General features: G+C 46.9%; 6 protein-coding genes across 6 annotated transcripts; 1 reads left to right on the forward strand and 5 right to left on the reverse strand.

Moving 5' to 3' along the window:
• Positions 1-44: 44 nt before the first annotated feature.
• Positions 45-2,078, reverse strand: N7481_009506 (uncharacterized protein; the record flags this gene model as incomplete). The annotated part of the gene is given in 3 exon segments (XM_057268725.1): positions 45-1,115; positions 1,177-1,722; positions 1,734-2,078. 3 exon segments carry the CDS (start codon positions 2,076-2,078, stop codon positions 45-47), a joined length of 1,962 nt encoding a protein of 653 aa, XP_057119402.1.
• Positions 2,079-2,892: 814 nt separating this feature from the next.
• N7481_009507 (uncharacterized protein) lies at positions 2,893-4,099 on the reverse strand (the record flags this gene model as incomplete). Its single annotated transcript, XM_057268726.1, has 2 exons — positions 2,893-3,429; positions 3,506-4,099. 2 exons carry the CDS (start codon positions 4,097-4,099, stop codon positions 2,893-2,895), a joined length of 1,131 nt encoding a protein of 376 aa, XP_057119403.1.
• A 3,173-nt stretch (positions 4,100-7,272) lies between these two features.
• On the reverse strand, positions 7,273-8,035 carry N7481_009508 (uncharacterized protein; the record flags this gene model as incomplete). Its single annotated transcript, XM_057268727.1, has 2 exons — positions 7,273-7,332; positions 7,391-8,035. The coding sequence occupies 2 exons, from the start codon at positions 8,033-8,035 to the stop codon at positions 7,273-7,275; spliced, it is 705 nt and encodes a 234-aa protein (XP_057119404.1).
• A 567-nt stretch (positions 8,036-8,602) lies between these two features.
• On the reverse strand, positions 8,603-9,805 carry N7481_009509 (wax synthase family protein; the record flags this gene model as incomplete). Its single annotated transcript, XM_057268728.1, has 1 exon — positions 8,603-9,805. The coding sequence occupies one exon, from the start codon at positions 9,803-9,805 to the stop codon at positions 8,603-8,605; it is 1,203 nt and encodes a 400-aa protein (XP_057119405.1).
• Positions 9,806-10,259: 454 nt separating this feature from the next.
• Positions 10,260-10,799, reverse strand: N7481_009510 (uncharacterized protein; the record flags this gene model as incomplete). The annotated part of the gene is made up of 2 exons (XM_057268729.1): positions 10,260-10,438; positions 10,502-10,799. The coding sequence occupies 2 exons, from the start codon at positions 10,797-10,799 to the stop codon at positions 10,260-10,262; spliced, it is 477 nt and encodes a 158-aa protein (XP_057119406.1).
• Positions 10,800-11,689: 890 nt separating this feature from the next.
• Positions 11,690-12,315, forward strand: N7481_009511 (uncharacterized protein; the record flags this gene model as incomplete). The annotated part of the gene is made up of 4 exons (XM_057268730.1): positions 11,690-11,796; positions 11,851-11,944; positions 12,000-12,183; positions 12,242-12,315. 4 exons carry the CDS (start codon positions 11,690-11,692, stop codon positions 12,313-12,315), a joined length of 459 nt encoding a protein of 152 aa, XP_057119407.1.
• Positions 12,316-12,417: the final 102 nt, after the last annotated feature.

Raw genomic sequence — 12,417 nt, forward strand, 5'->3', positions numbered from 1 at the left:
CGTCAACTATACACACAAACATGTTTGGCCAGAGGAAAAGCCAATTATGTATGTCCATCCTGCCCCATAATCGCAATACTCTGCGCCAGATAATCCCAGTCGGGAAATTCCACCCAATTCAAATCCCAGTTATCCATGTCCAGAATAGTCTCACTCGGTAAATCTTCCGGAGCTGTCTGAATGGCACTTTCTCCCTCCGGAAAGCGCTCAGTAGAACTAGACGCAAGATGCGCACGTCGGACACGCGACGCCTTCGCCCGGAGCTGAATCAGAATCGGCCATTTGGGGCCCGGGTCTGGCCAGGAGGGATCATTGTCTACTAAGTCGAAGTGGTTATTGACGCTATTCCACGCGCGTTCATTGTGCGGGCCCGTTGGGTACACGCATAGGTGCCACAGGATGTAGGTGAGAAGGTGGAGTTGTGGGCATGTAGATGTTAACCAGCGGAAGCCGCGGAGTAGATCGTCAGTAAACATCTCCAGTCCGAGGTCTAGAGCTCGAACTGCCATTTCGAGGAGTTCGGTTGCAGCTTCTGTGTCGACGGTGGAGGATGCGGCGCCTTGTTTTTGAAGCACTTTCTGCAGCATGTGGACCTCAAATTTGGAGACTAGGACCTGTGCTAGGATTACTCCTTGTCGCTGGATGGGTATGTCCATATCTGCGTATTTGATGAATCGATTGTGAAGTCGTTCCTTTAATTCTCTCAATAGCTGATGCGACTGCGCTCCATCGGGAGAGTTGTCGGTAGACCGGGCGATCGGGATGAACATCTTGTTGACCTCATTGATTATGAGCATGAAAGACGAGTCGGTCCATCGCTGTTCGGATTCAACCGGTTTGGTGGTTTTTTCATTTATACTCTGATCATCGATGTTGGAGGGAAGTTTGGTGTCGCTGCCATAATCTTGTTCGGGAATTAAAATGCCGTGGTCTTCGGACATTCGAGAATCGGTAGAATATAGATCCCACCATATTCGTCGGCGAACCTCACATTCCAAAGGTGAGAGCTTGAATTTTTCTCCATCGCGATGAAGCCCAATTGATTGTGCAGCACGGATGGTCAAGCCGCGCAGGGTAAACCCAGCTCGCCCGCTGTTGCTGTAGCGTAAACACCTCTAGTTGAGAAAGACATGTTAGAGCGGCAGATGGTATAGAAGCAGATTCGGCCACATTTACCAGATAAATAGACATTGCCTGCAATGAAGATATTGTGGGGGATTCCAAGAAAGAAGAGTTGTAGATACTCAGCTCGATGCCATGTTGGTATCGCTGCAGATCCGCATGGATTTTCTCATTCGTCGGGTCATCGCTCAACAGGGCAGTAGTAGCCGCAAAATAGACAGCAAATAGGAGGCAATGAAAGTCAGGCTTGACAGAATCAGGTCGGCTTATGGCTGCAAATATACGCGGCGCCGTTGTGGGTACATGAAGCACCTTTATGACCGGTTCCACCCGACCAAGGAAAGTCTGCCAGAGCTGCGTGGCCTGATATCGATCTGGATACAGAGCCTTGAAATCCAATTGTTTCAGTAGTGGATTGATTAGCATTCCGTCCATTCTGAGAGGAGGGGGTCTTCGTGAACCACCGGTCGGTGTGCTCGGTGTCCCTATGGCAGACTGTAATTCATGTTCTTTCTCGAGTACTCGTGAAAGAAGCGGCTCGTCGATATAAGCACCATCCTTGATAAGGAAGCCATAGTTTGAATTGGTTTCTCTGGTCGGCTGGGGTATACCGAAGAGGCATGACCATTTGTCAGAGCCGGAGGCACCCCAGATATGGGCGCAGCTCTAGGACGTGGCAGCTGTTGCTGCCATTGTGTTCTCGGCTGTTTTGCTTGCGCTGCGGACGAATTGCCAGCTAATGTCGCAATAGATCGTTCCAGTTGCTCCAGGCGAGATACAACATTCGTGACACTCGTCTTCGGGGATTTTCGCTTAACCTTTCGTGGTCCCGGATATTCACAAACTTCCCCTTGACGTATACATTTGCCGCATGGTGCTTTCTTGTCGCATCGGACTTTGCGCTCGTGGCAGCGTACGCAGGACCGCTCTACGTTGTAGCGGCGGATACCCTCCATGGAAGTTGGCTCATATGATAAAGCAGATGAATCGAAACGGTAGATTGCGCATTGGAAATCTCACCAGAGCGAAAGGCATCAATTGTCGGTGTTCGGCCGTTCGGCCATTCGGTCTCTGTCAATCCCGAGATGATCCACCAATGAAAGCAGAAGGAGTGGGGCTAATCGTCGCCAACAAAAAGCGTTTTGTCGCAGCAAAGAGAAAAGGAGGAAAAAGAAGTTGGTCGCCGGCAGACAGAACCATAAGGGTCTAGTGCCAAGACATCCACTTCTTCCAAATATAACCACGCCATCACTCTCCTGGGGTGACCGATTTCGCGATCCATGAGGCTCTCTGTTCACGTCTCTCATTTTCTCGCTTTACCTCTCTCTGTACTTGGCCACTTCGTCCATCTTTGCAGCCTCTGGAAAGTCCCGCGCTGCAAGAGAACCATGACGAAGTTGGGAGTTGGTCTTAGGAAAGGAGGACTCGGAGGCTCATTTCAATAGTAGGTTATAATCAGCTTCTACTATCGAATAGAAAATATATATTTCTAAGTTACACAAACTAACCAGTATGACAATGTGGTATCATATATTTCAATCTGTACAAGCCAAGACTAACAATAAGAAGGAAGACATAAACCCTTCTTTTTTTATCATATGGTCCCAAGAGTTGCCAAATTTGCATCACAAAATAAGCAGAATATTATCGCATATTATCTATAAGCGCCCCCCAAAAAACAGTGCGCAAAACGCTCAATATTAAACCTCCCATCCGCAACTCCAATCCCGTAAAGTAACCAATTCGTTATAAAACAAAGCCACCATCCATTCATGAAATAAGAAGATCGCGAACACTCATGCCTTTTCTCCTTTCGGAATCCGACACCCCGTTGGAGTTCTCAGGCGTGGGACCAAGAGCCGTGCTGGCAGGGAAATGCTCGCTAATCGAGTCAGCGGTACCCCGGCGATCCCGCGTCAGCATGAGTAAGGCGGCTGAGGCCTCGTGATCAATACCCTGCAGGTCTTGCACCTTGTCCATAGAATGATAGGAGGGGCCAAGTGCCGGGCTGGGCAGGATGGAAGGGATCTCGGACAATGTATGCACAGAAGGCAGACGGGTGCGAGGGGAGAATGAGGGAGATACATCGGACATCTGCCCGCTTGGTGGTAGGATCTCAGGTGAACCAGATTCGGAGTATGAGTATACGGAAGATGGAGGGCGTTGCGGAGGCCGGTTGGAGGTTTCTACTCCTTCAGCGATAAAATCTGGAGATGGTGGGGATGGCGGTGCAGCGGTTTTGGTGGTACCGTCCGTCTTGATGTCCTGGATGATCTGCTCTAGGTAGTTGACATAGTCGATGCTGGCCTGTAAAATGATATGAGTATACTTCCAATCATACTTGAAGGCGGATAAAAGTAGCCGATAAATAACTTGAACATACCTGAAGAATAGCCAGCTTGTGCATCTCCTGTCCCCGACAGGCTGGGATCATGTCCTTCAATGTACCAAATTCCTCGTTCATCTTAGAACGGCGGCGTCTCTCAATCAAACTGTGGGCAGTCTTGCGGGCAATTTTGCGTCCTGCGGCACTCGTTGCAGTTGGCTTCTTTTTGTTGGCCGGGCCAGCCTGGGTGGTGGAATCGATGGGCTGACCGGAGTTCTTGCCGTTCTCCTTGGGTTTGGTGGGAGACTTGGAGGCTGCTGGAGTCTTAGGCTTCATTTGGATGATCTTGCGAGTCCTTGTAGGCGGCGGAGGTAGGTCAAAGTCTTCTAAGGGACGTTTTGTGGCAGTGCCCGACCGCGAAGAAGAAGTATGAGGCGGATTGCGGCCACGAGGGATCAGATTGGGCGAGGTTGGTGAGGCAGACTCATAGGAGGGATCTGAATGAGAAGAAGAACGACTATAGGAATCATCCCCGGGCGGACTGATGGCGGCGGGTGGAAGAGCAAAGACATCGGTGCCATCCATAGGCTTGTCCTTGATTGTCAGTTCGCCGGACATGGCAGGTGTAGGAGGGAATCTTGAACGAGACATGGTGTCTATAGAGGGGGGGGGGGGGGGGTGTAGACCAGGCACAGAGTAACAGAGTAAGAGAGTTACAGGGACGACAGATTCCAAGCCCAGAGGAGGGGGCGACCCCTTGCCCTTGTACTTGTATGTAGTCACCCTCCGCAATCGTCATTTCCCATTTCTCATGTCTCCCCGTCCCTCCAGTCTCTCCCACAGAAAGTGTCGCGTGCTTGCAGAGCCCACGAGTTGCAATGGTGGATGCTCATTGGATGTGGGGACAAGCTCGTGCCGCAGCGAGCGACGCGCATTTGCTGGACTGGCAGTGGGGCCTGAGCTTAACAAGTACGGAGTACCATATTATACTTACCGTCTACCCGTCCTGGCTACTATTACTCTGTTACTCCAGGGAATCTGGTAGTTCTGCACGTGCGCTTGCCAGGGCAAGTTGGTGGAAACCCACTCCTTTAGAATTGAGCACGCCCCTGACCGGCCTGAGCTGGTCAGTGATCGTTATGTAAGCAAACTGGCCACTCACTGAGCCTGATTGAAGGACCCTGATTTGCTCAGTGAGCGTATGATACCCTGAGCACTGTGATCTAATTACTAGTTAAGTTAATCGCTGTTGCTTACTAAGCTTCTGCAACTCAGGCGGCCTGAGTAAGCAGGCTCATTAAAATGCGACACGCTAGCTTGACCGTTTAACAAGAATTAGCCTCGTAAAGTTGCCACTGACTAGCGATCTTTCCCTTTGCAAACAGAATGTAACTGATTAATTTAAACAGGCTGGGCAATAATTGTCTAATACCCAGACAGAAAAAATGACCTTATAGACAATAAAAATTTCCTAGCTAGATAAGAAGCCGTATTTTGCGTTCATTATACTGTTCTGTCTATGTTTGACACAAGATAGATTCTTCTATTTTGTAGTGAATCTAGTTCGCTATTGTCCTAGGAGTAATATCCCACATTATAACAGGATTACCCTCCTAGGAGGCCCCGACCTATGATATTGCACTAAAAAGCGTGATATATTCTGTTTGGCTAATAAATCTTGTTTCTTTCTCTCGTAAGAGTAATCTGTGGGTCTATGAGCAGCCCTTATAAGAAGGCGTCCTTAGTTTTTATTTTCCTTTTTGAACTGTACTCAATACTGTAACTCTCTCTAGCAGATGGCGTATACTAAAGTTATATTAGTGACCTCTGGCTACGAATTATATGAGCTAAGCGAAGAAAAACATCACTGGTAGATTTGGGGATTGACAAGGTATTAGGAAATGTACGATATTGGGATATAAGCGGGATCAAAGAGTTAACGCTATTTGATAAACACTATTCTTTTACAAAACGGGGGTTGGTCATTCTATTTTTAATATACAATAGATTATACTGTACTGTATTACTCATTTTGTTTTCTAGAAAATAAGCGTTTTACAGGAGCTTTGTTATTACGTTGACTGTCCTAGTAAGAATTAAGAATTGATCTGTGCAATACCTAACAACCAGGTTAGACATAGCTCTATATATACAGACCGTCAGTATCTAAATAGGTCAGACTCAGGTCTACACACACAGACTGTCAGTGTCTAAGCAGGTCAGACTCAAGTCTATATACAGACCACTAGTTATACACAAATCCTAGACTATATTCTAGACCAGATTTAGTTCTATACGCTGACTACTAGTTGTGTATAAATCCTGGATTAAGTACTAGGTCAGATTAAGCATTCTGCACATAGAGCTCTTCAGCCTGTGTATTAGGGCTGTTATTCATTCTGCGCCCTCCCTCCAGCAATGACAGATACCTCTTTATAGTGCTAGGGGCTATTACTTGGCTCGACATAAGCTAAGGAAGCTAAGCTCTGTATTTACTCTTAAACAAGTTTAAGTGATTTTCTATAAGTTTATACGGTTTTTATACAGTTTTACACACACAATCTCCTGCTGGTGGTGTAGATCTTGCTCTCGCCAGTTTAATTTTGAAATCCCAAATGAATTTTAAGTCTGTGTAAACCATAACGGACTTACGTATTCTTTTGCCAGCATATGGCATACGAAAACGACACGAAAAGGGACAGCTACGGCAGAAGTCTCGTGGACTGGGTACAAGAAGACAAAACTATTTTGCATGAAGTTCAATCTCAATGCTCCCGAACCTTTTTGACACCCAAAGAGACTCAGTTCGCCATACTCCGCCAATCAGCCCTAATTTCCTCAGAGACACTACTTCGTTCTCTATCAAACTTTGAATGGCTTCTTGTGCAGCAATTAGGTCGTTATCTCTTGTTCCTTGGTGACATATACAAAGCGAACTATCTATTGCGGCTTAATCTACCCCAAGAAATTGGATCTAAAACTGGAATATTCGAAATCCACTGCACCAGTTGTGATTATTGGATCGATGGTCCCCGCTTTGTTTGCCGGAAATGTGCCCGTGTCGATCTCTGCTCGTCCTGCGTCCATAAATCCTGCAACAATAATCTACACACAGATCAACACGAAATATTCAAAGTATCTGATGTACTTGATGAGGAGTCATGTTTTGGATTGGTTTCCAAGAGCCCGAGCCGCTTTTTGAGCAATGTTATGCATGAGTATTCTGCGCCATACACCAATGAGACCGAGATAGGGCTGTCGAATGATTCCGTGTTTTCTCCGTTCCTGGAAAAGAATGCTCTTTTGTCATCGAAAGCTATTCTCGGCCCAGTATTTACTGCTTGTGCTGTTCTCTTTGGGCTTTTTGGCGTTATATTGGGACTTTGTTAAGTTCTGTTTAAATGCATCGTTTAAGGTCTTCATTTTACTTCACATACTCCGAGGGGATAAACGATTACATTCACTTATTGGAGGTACTGGTGGTGACTGGCGGGAGCAGTAGAATTGGCACCGGGGGGTTCTCAGCGCCTTGCTGTTGTGGGGGCAAAGGTGATCGTATTGGATATAATCCCTTTAACATTCGAGCCAGGTATTTAGACGGCGTTGATTTCAGAAAGTAATACGTATCTTGAGACTGACTAATATGATCTTGAAGGAACCAAACGCATTGTATACCGCAAGTATGATCTCCGTGACGAAAATGAAATCGCGAACGTTTGCGAAAATATTAGAGCTGAGGAGGGCCGTCCGTACTAGTATTATACCAACAAACTAGTACTTTCTAATTCCTCTAGACAAATTGTTGCCTGTTGGGATTAGGCTCACTAGATCATCCAACCTGTTTTAAACACCCAATCTGATAGAATCACGGCAATGGCAGCAGCCTGTTCCAAGTATTTAGCCCGTGTAAATACGGCAATGACCATGGTATGGAAGTCTTACCATTGATGTGTCCGCTCCAGAAGTCACAGTGACCTCGAGAATAGGTTTATACCTGCGCCATCGAGAGTTCATAAAGGGCAAAGTCTCGTTGTGCTCTATACTTTCCCTCACTACCGCCACCTTCCTATCTCCGTCCACAACATCATACAACGCTAGGATGCTACCATGTCTCTCGATATTCAATTTGACCCGTCTCTCTTCTTGTGCTTTCCCATCCACGGCAGCTTGATTCTCGAATGATAGGCTAAAGTCATCAAGCCCGTGAATAAAGGACCATTTTGGTGCAGCTTTGGCTATACTTGCATGATCGCTTCCGGGCAATGTGATGAACCAGGAATGCGTAAAAACGGCTTTCTGGTGAAGTTCAAATAGGGGGAGTCCTGAAGAGTCACGAAATTCTCGACAAGAGCGATCGCCATACTTTCTGCCACTCACAGTGAACTTCACCGAACTATCTTCGTCGTCAACGATCTTGAATGAAACGGCTGACTGAGCGTCGCCTTGTGGTTTGAGAACCAGACGTGTTTGTGAGGTCGCGATATATTCGTTGCGGAAGGCAATCTGGCGATGCGGGGACCGAAGCGCTTTGCGGGGTCGTTCTGGGGGTGGATGTAGCCTCCTAGCTTCTACATGTGAAGTGAACATCCTGTTGGGATTTGTATTGCTGTACGGGCGTCGAGCTAGGGAAAGATATTTGGAGAATGCTAGACAACCCCCGGCGGTCTATTTCTTGGGCATCGCCCCCACGGTCGCATTCTCGCTAGGACAACGTGACCCTCGCGTCAGTTGCCTTATAGCATAATTGTGGGGGCTCTAGCCGCGTGTTGGGTTGGGTTGGGTTTTGTATGGTATAATACACAGGGCAGGGAGGTTCCGGTATCAGATTGGTATCTGAGGACTCTGGATGAGACACTCTCGGCAGCAACCCATTTTTGATTTCGGTGCAACAATACCCAAAGTATTTATTTCTCTATCTCTCTGAGAGCCTCACGAGTTGAGTCTGTATGGATACTCTGGAATGCGAGGGAAATAAAAAGTAGTGAATTTGAGGTGCTGTGCCCGGTCGTAATATGGCCCCTTAAACCTTTCGCGCCAATACTTTCATGGGGCGGGGCCAAACCTAGTTTCATGTAGAATGCACCGAAGCGCTGGGTGGTCTGAAGTCACTGTTTTGCTATAGATAGAATCCTGATTATTCTGAAGGAATATATGCTAATTTTCCATCTCTGATATCGTCATCGAGGAGAGGATATCCTGCACGCGATCATAGATCTTTGGGTACTGCGATTTAGGAAGACTCCAAAACAAGAAAAAAAACACCCATGCGAAACCAAACATCTTGTTCCACGCTATCCCTTTCTGTCGCGTAAGTGAACCCTGCGGGCACACTTTCCTAGTACTTCCCATTGCGCGTTGCACTCGTGAAACAGCCATTTCCAAAGCCCCCGCTGCAAAGTTCAGACAGAACCACCATATATCCCCCGACCAACTGTGATCACCAAGCTGCCAGGACACAACACTATGCAAAACACCAGAAAACAGAAATATAATGAAAATGACAAGTATTTTGTCACCCTGCGAGCCGGGACGCAAGCCCAAGACCCTTCGCGAGAGAAATGTGCCGTAGTTGGTATATGATCGAACTACAATTTGGTGCCAGAACTGACCCCAAAAGCGGCGGATACTCCAGCAATCGCGAGGGGAGCCGAAAATTCCAGGCCAATCTGCAGGATCATTGAACTGAAAAATCACGACTGAAATAATGGAGAGTGCAGTATGCGCGGCATCCAGTTGGGTGACTGCGCCGAAGGTCCAGTAAAATACAAAGACCGCTCTCATCATAACTTCGCGCATTGTTATCGGCTCGGTGGTAGAAAATAACCGCCGAAGAAACACTTGTTTTGCCGGCCCAAAGTCATCCACCTGCATATTTCTGAACAAGGCAGGGAATATGTGCGGCAGCACAAAGATATTTGCGGCCAGGTACACCAGCAACTTTGAGAATCGGATCATCACGAATTTACGCAGGGATAGTGGAGCACTCGATTTTCTCAGCGCCTGCCGACTGGTTCCAACCAGGCGTGGATTATTCCAAAGCTTCAAAGGCTTGTGGTATCTGATGGGTACCCAGCGGCTCTGGAATGGCTTTGTATCGTCCCAGACACTATGGTCCTCGAGCCATAATAGTGAAATAGAATGGGCGATCCATATGCCTAGGAGCAAGCCCCAGAGGCTACCTATGTCACCAGGCCAGTAGTTTGCCCTCGTGAAAGAGAGGATTGCAGGTATGAGAATGAAAGGCAACAGCAAGAACTTGTGAGCGGTATTGCTGGCCACCAAAAACACTCCAACAGAAAGAAAAAAATAGAAAATGGATGAAACAACCGGCAGATACGTCGAGGCACTCAAAGACATTTTGATTTTTCGTAGGAGAGAGTCGGATAGTTACAAAGGAGATAAGTCATTTTATTTATAATAATACTACTGGCCTATTGACGTCAAATTGTGCTATGTATAGACGAAACTATTTGGGGTCCAAAATTTCGGGTATAACAAGTCCCATACGGCAAAGTTACCACAGTATAAGAAGTGGGGCGGCCCCGCGGGGCGTTCCTGGGCAATTGCTTATGTCGACAGCCTCGTTGAATATATCATACTTTGACGAAAGGCTGGTAAATACAGATCTCAAATTACGTATTGAAAGAATGATAGAAGGAATGGATAAATAAGAAACAAATGTTATTGGAAGACAATGACTGAGAAATATCAAAACAGCAAACACGCAGACACGCAGATAAACAGGGCTAATCTCTGTTTACAACATATTTAGATACAAAATATCTTGTTCAAACAAGATCATAAGACCAATTTACTGCTTTCCAGAAAGAGCACTCTGCAGATCAGTTTTGTCCTGGGCGGAGAGCCCAGTGTACTCAAGACTCGAGCTACCCATAGGAGTGGGAACTGGGCCGCCATCCTGGGATGGCGTACCGAGGACAACTGTAGCAAGGTCCATACAAGCGGCAGGGACATTATCGGCTCGAGCGGCTAAAGCCAGGGCAGTTAGCAAGTATTACACGATATCGGATAAAACAGTGAAGAGAAACATACAGTCGGCACCGGTGCTGTACACCTTGACCGGGCTGCCAGGCCCTTGGGCATTGATCTCCGACTTGCACTGGTCGAAAGCGGCTTGAGAGACACCTGGGGGCAGGTCTCGCGCAGTAAGGTCTCCAAGGTCGTTGGGGAAGTTTGTGAAATCCCGGCGACTTTTGCTCAGGCCTCCAGCAATTGAACCGGAGATGACACCACCTATAAGAGGGGCAATGGCTTCCCAAGGAGCAGGGCAGACTTGCATAAAAGAAACAAGAGCCACGGAGCCCATACCAATTGCCTTAGAGATATGCATCTTGTGAAGATTTGAAGTTGTTCTGTTGAGAAGAGTTGAAAAAAATGGCTTTCGAATAGAGAGAAGGGTGAAGCTGTAATGAATAGACCAGGAGGAAGGGGAGAGATGCAGCTATTTATCCTCTGAGCACCCACTATAGAAGACATTACTGCCCCATAATCTGCTTCGCCTCGCCGATGTCCTAAATTTGGAAGTCCGTACCTTGTGTTCCGCAGTATGCGTCATTTTGGTCATTCACAATTTGATACTAATTGGTGATTTGCATTCGAGAACGTCATTAAATCCAACGAGAATTTAGTGCCTCACTTTGAATACATATGGACCCCATTTTGTTTCGGTTCAGGCCTTCTCTCATTGCCATTGCCCCGACTAATGTGGATTCGAAAAAGGAAGAGAAAGATTAGTCGTTGGGCCTTTGGTTCCCGCCCCCTCCTTCTCATTGTCATCGCCCCAATTGATGTGGGATCAAGGAAAGAAGATCGGCCATTTCGAGAAATTTATCTTTGGCAATCGGGCGTAGCGAAAGATGGAATCGACATAATTGCTTCTCATTCGCAGCTTTTGCTCTACTGGAGCAATTGTACGTCATGCAATTGGGTTCTAAACTGGGGCTCTGGTGTGGATTAATGAATGGGGGCCTACAAGGCTGCCTCGTGGTACTCCGGGGATATTCTGGCTCCTTTCATGTTAGTCTGGATTTACTATCTTTTCTTGAGAGGCTTTGTACAGAAATGGCACACACCTATATGGACTTTCAAGGCTATATAAACCCTTTCCTTGCCTCCAAGTTTCCAGTATTTATTTCCAGTATTTACAACTTTGAAACTTATCGCCTTCTATCCAGCTATCCTGCACTCTACACAACCCCTTTACCATTTGTACTTGCTACAATGAAGCTCATTATCGCATCAACCGCTGTCGTTGCTGGCCTCATGGGTATGGCCAATCTATGCCCGGCCCCTCAAGCTCTCGTTATACCTATTGCTTCGGCTGTTCTGTAAGTATATCACTGGCAAAGGTAACTGTGGAGATGGAGTTAATTCTTTAAAAGAGCTGGCGATGCTGGAGCCATTACTGGAAAGGTAATTGAGTCCGGCACATACAAGAAGCGCGACGGCTTCGTGTCGAGGGTGAGGCGCGACGATGTAAGATACCAGGACGTACCCTGAAACTTAACAATGACGCTAAACCACCCCATAGCCATTTGCAAGCCTTCCTCAGCCCGCCGCCAATGAATGCAAGAGTCAACTGAAGGGTGTTACTGTGAATTTTACACCAACCGGAGAGGGTGCTTACCGAATCGACAATATTCCTTCCGCTTGTATGACTCTTTCAACGGTGCTGATTGGAAAAAACCCCAGCGGGGCAGTGCCCACTCCCCTTGGTAAGTATAAGATTTTTGTTCTGAAATTCGGGTTAAATTACCTAACATTAATATGCAGGATCTGCATCGTTGGAATACACCGGAATCACCTCGGATGAGCTTAACCAGCTTCAGTCAACTCTGGGTAAATAGAACATAACTAAATTGAACCCGAGCGCAACCAGTGATGATTTGGAAGAGACAAAAAAACATGCTGGCTAGACAAGGTCCATATGTACTATCTCACATGTTGGG

Source organism: Penicillium waksmanii (assembly GCF_028829765.1).
Source record: "Penicillium waksmanii strain IBT 27052 chromosome Unknown utg000008l:1.0-5622682.0:1.0-5626561.0, whole genome shotgun sequence".
In the NCBI taxonomy this organism is placed as follows: domain Eukaryota; kingdom Fungi; phylum Ascomycota; class Eurotiomycetes; order Eurotiales; family Aspergillaceae; genus Penicillium; species Penicillium waksmanii.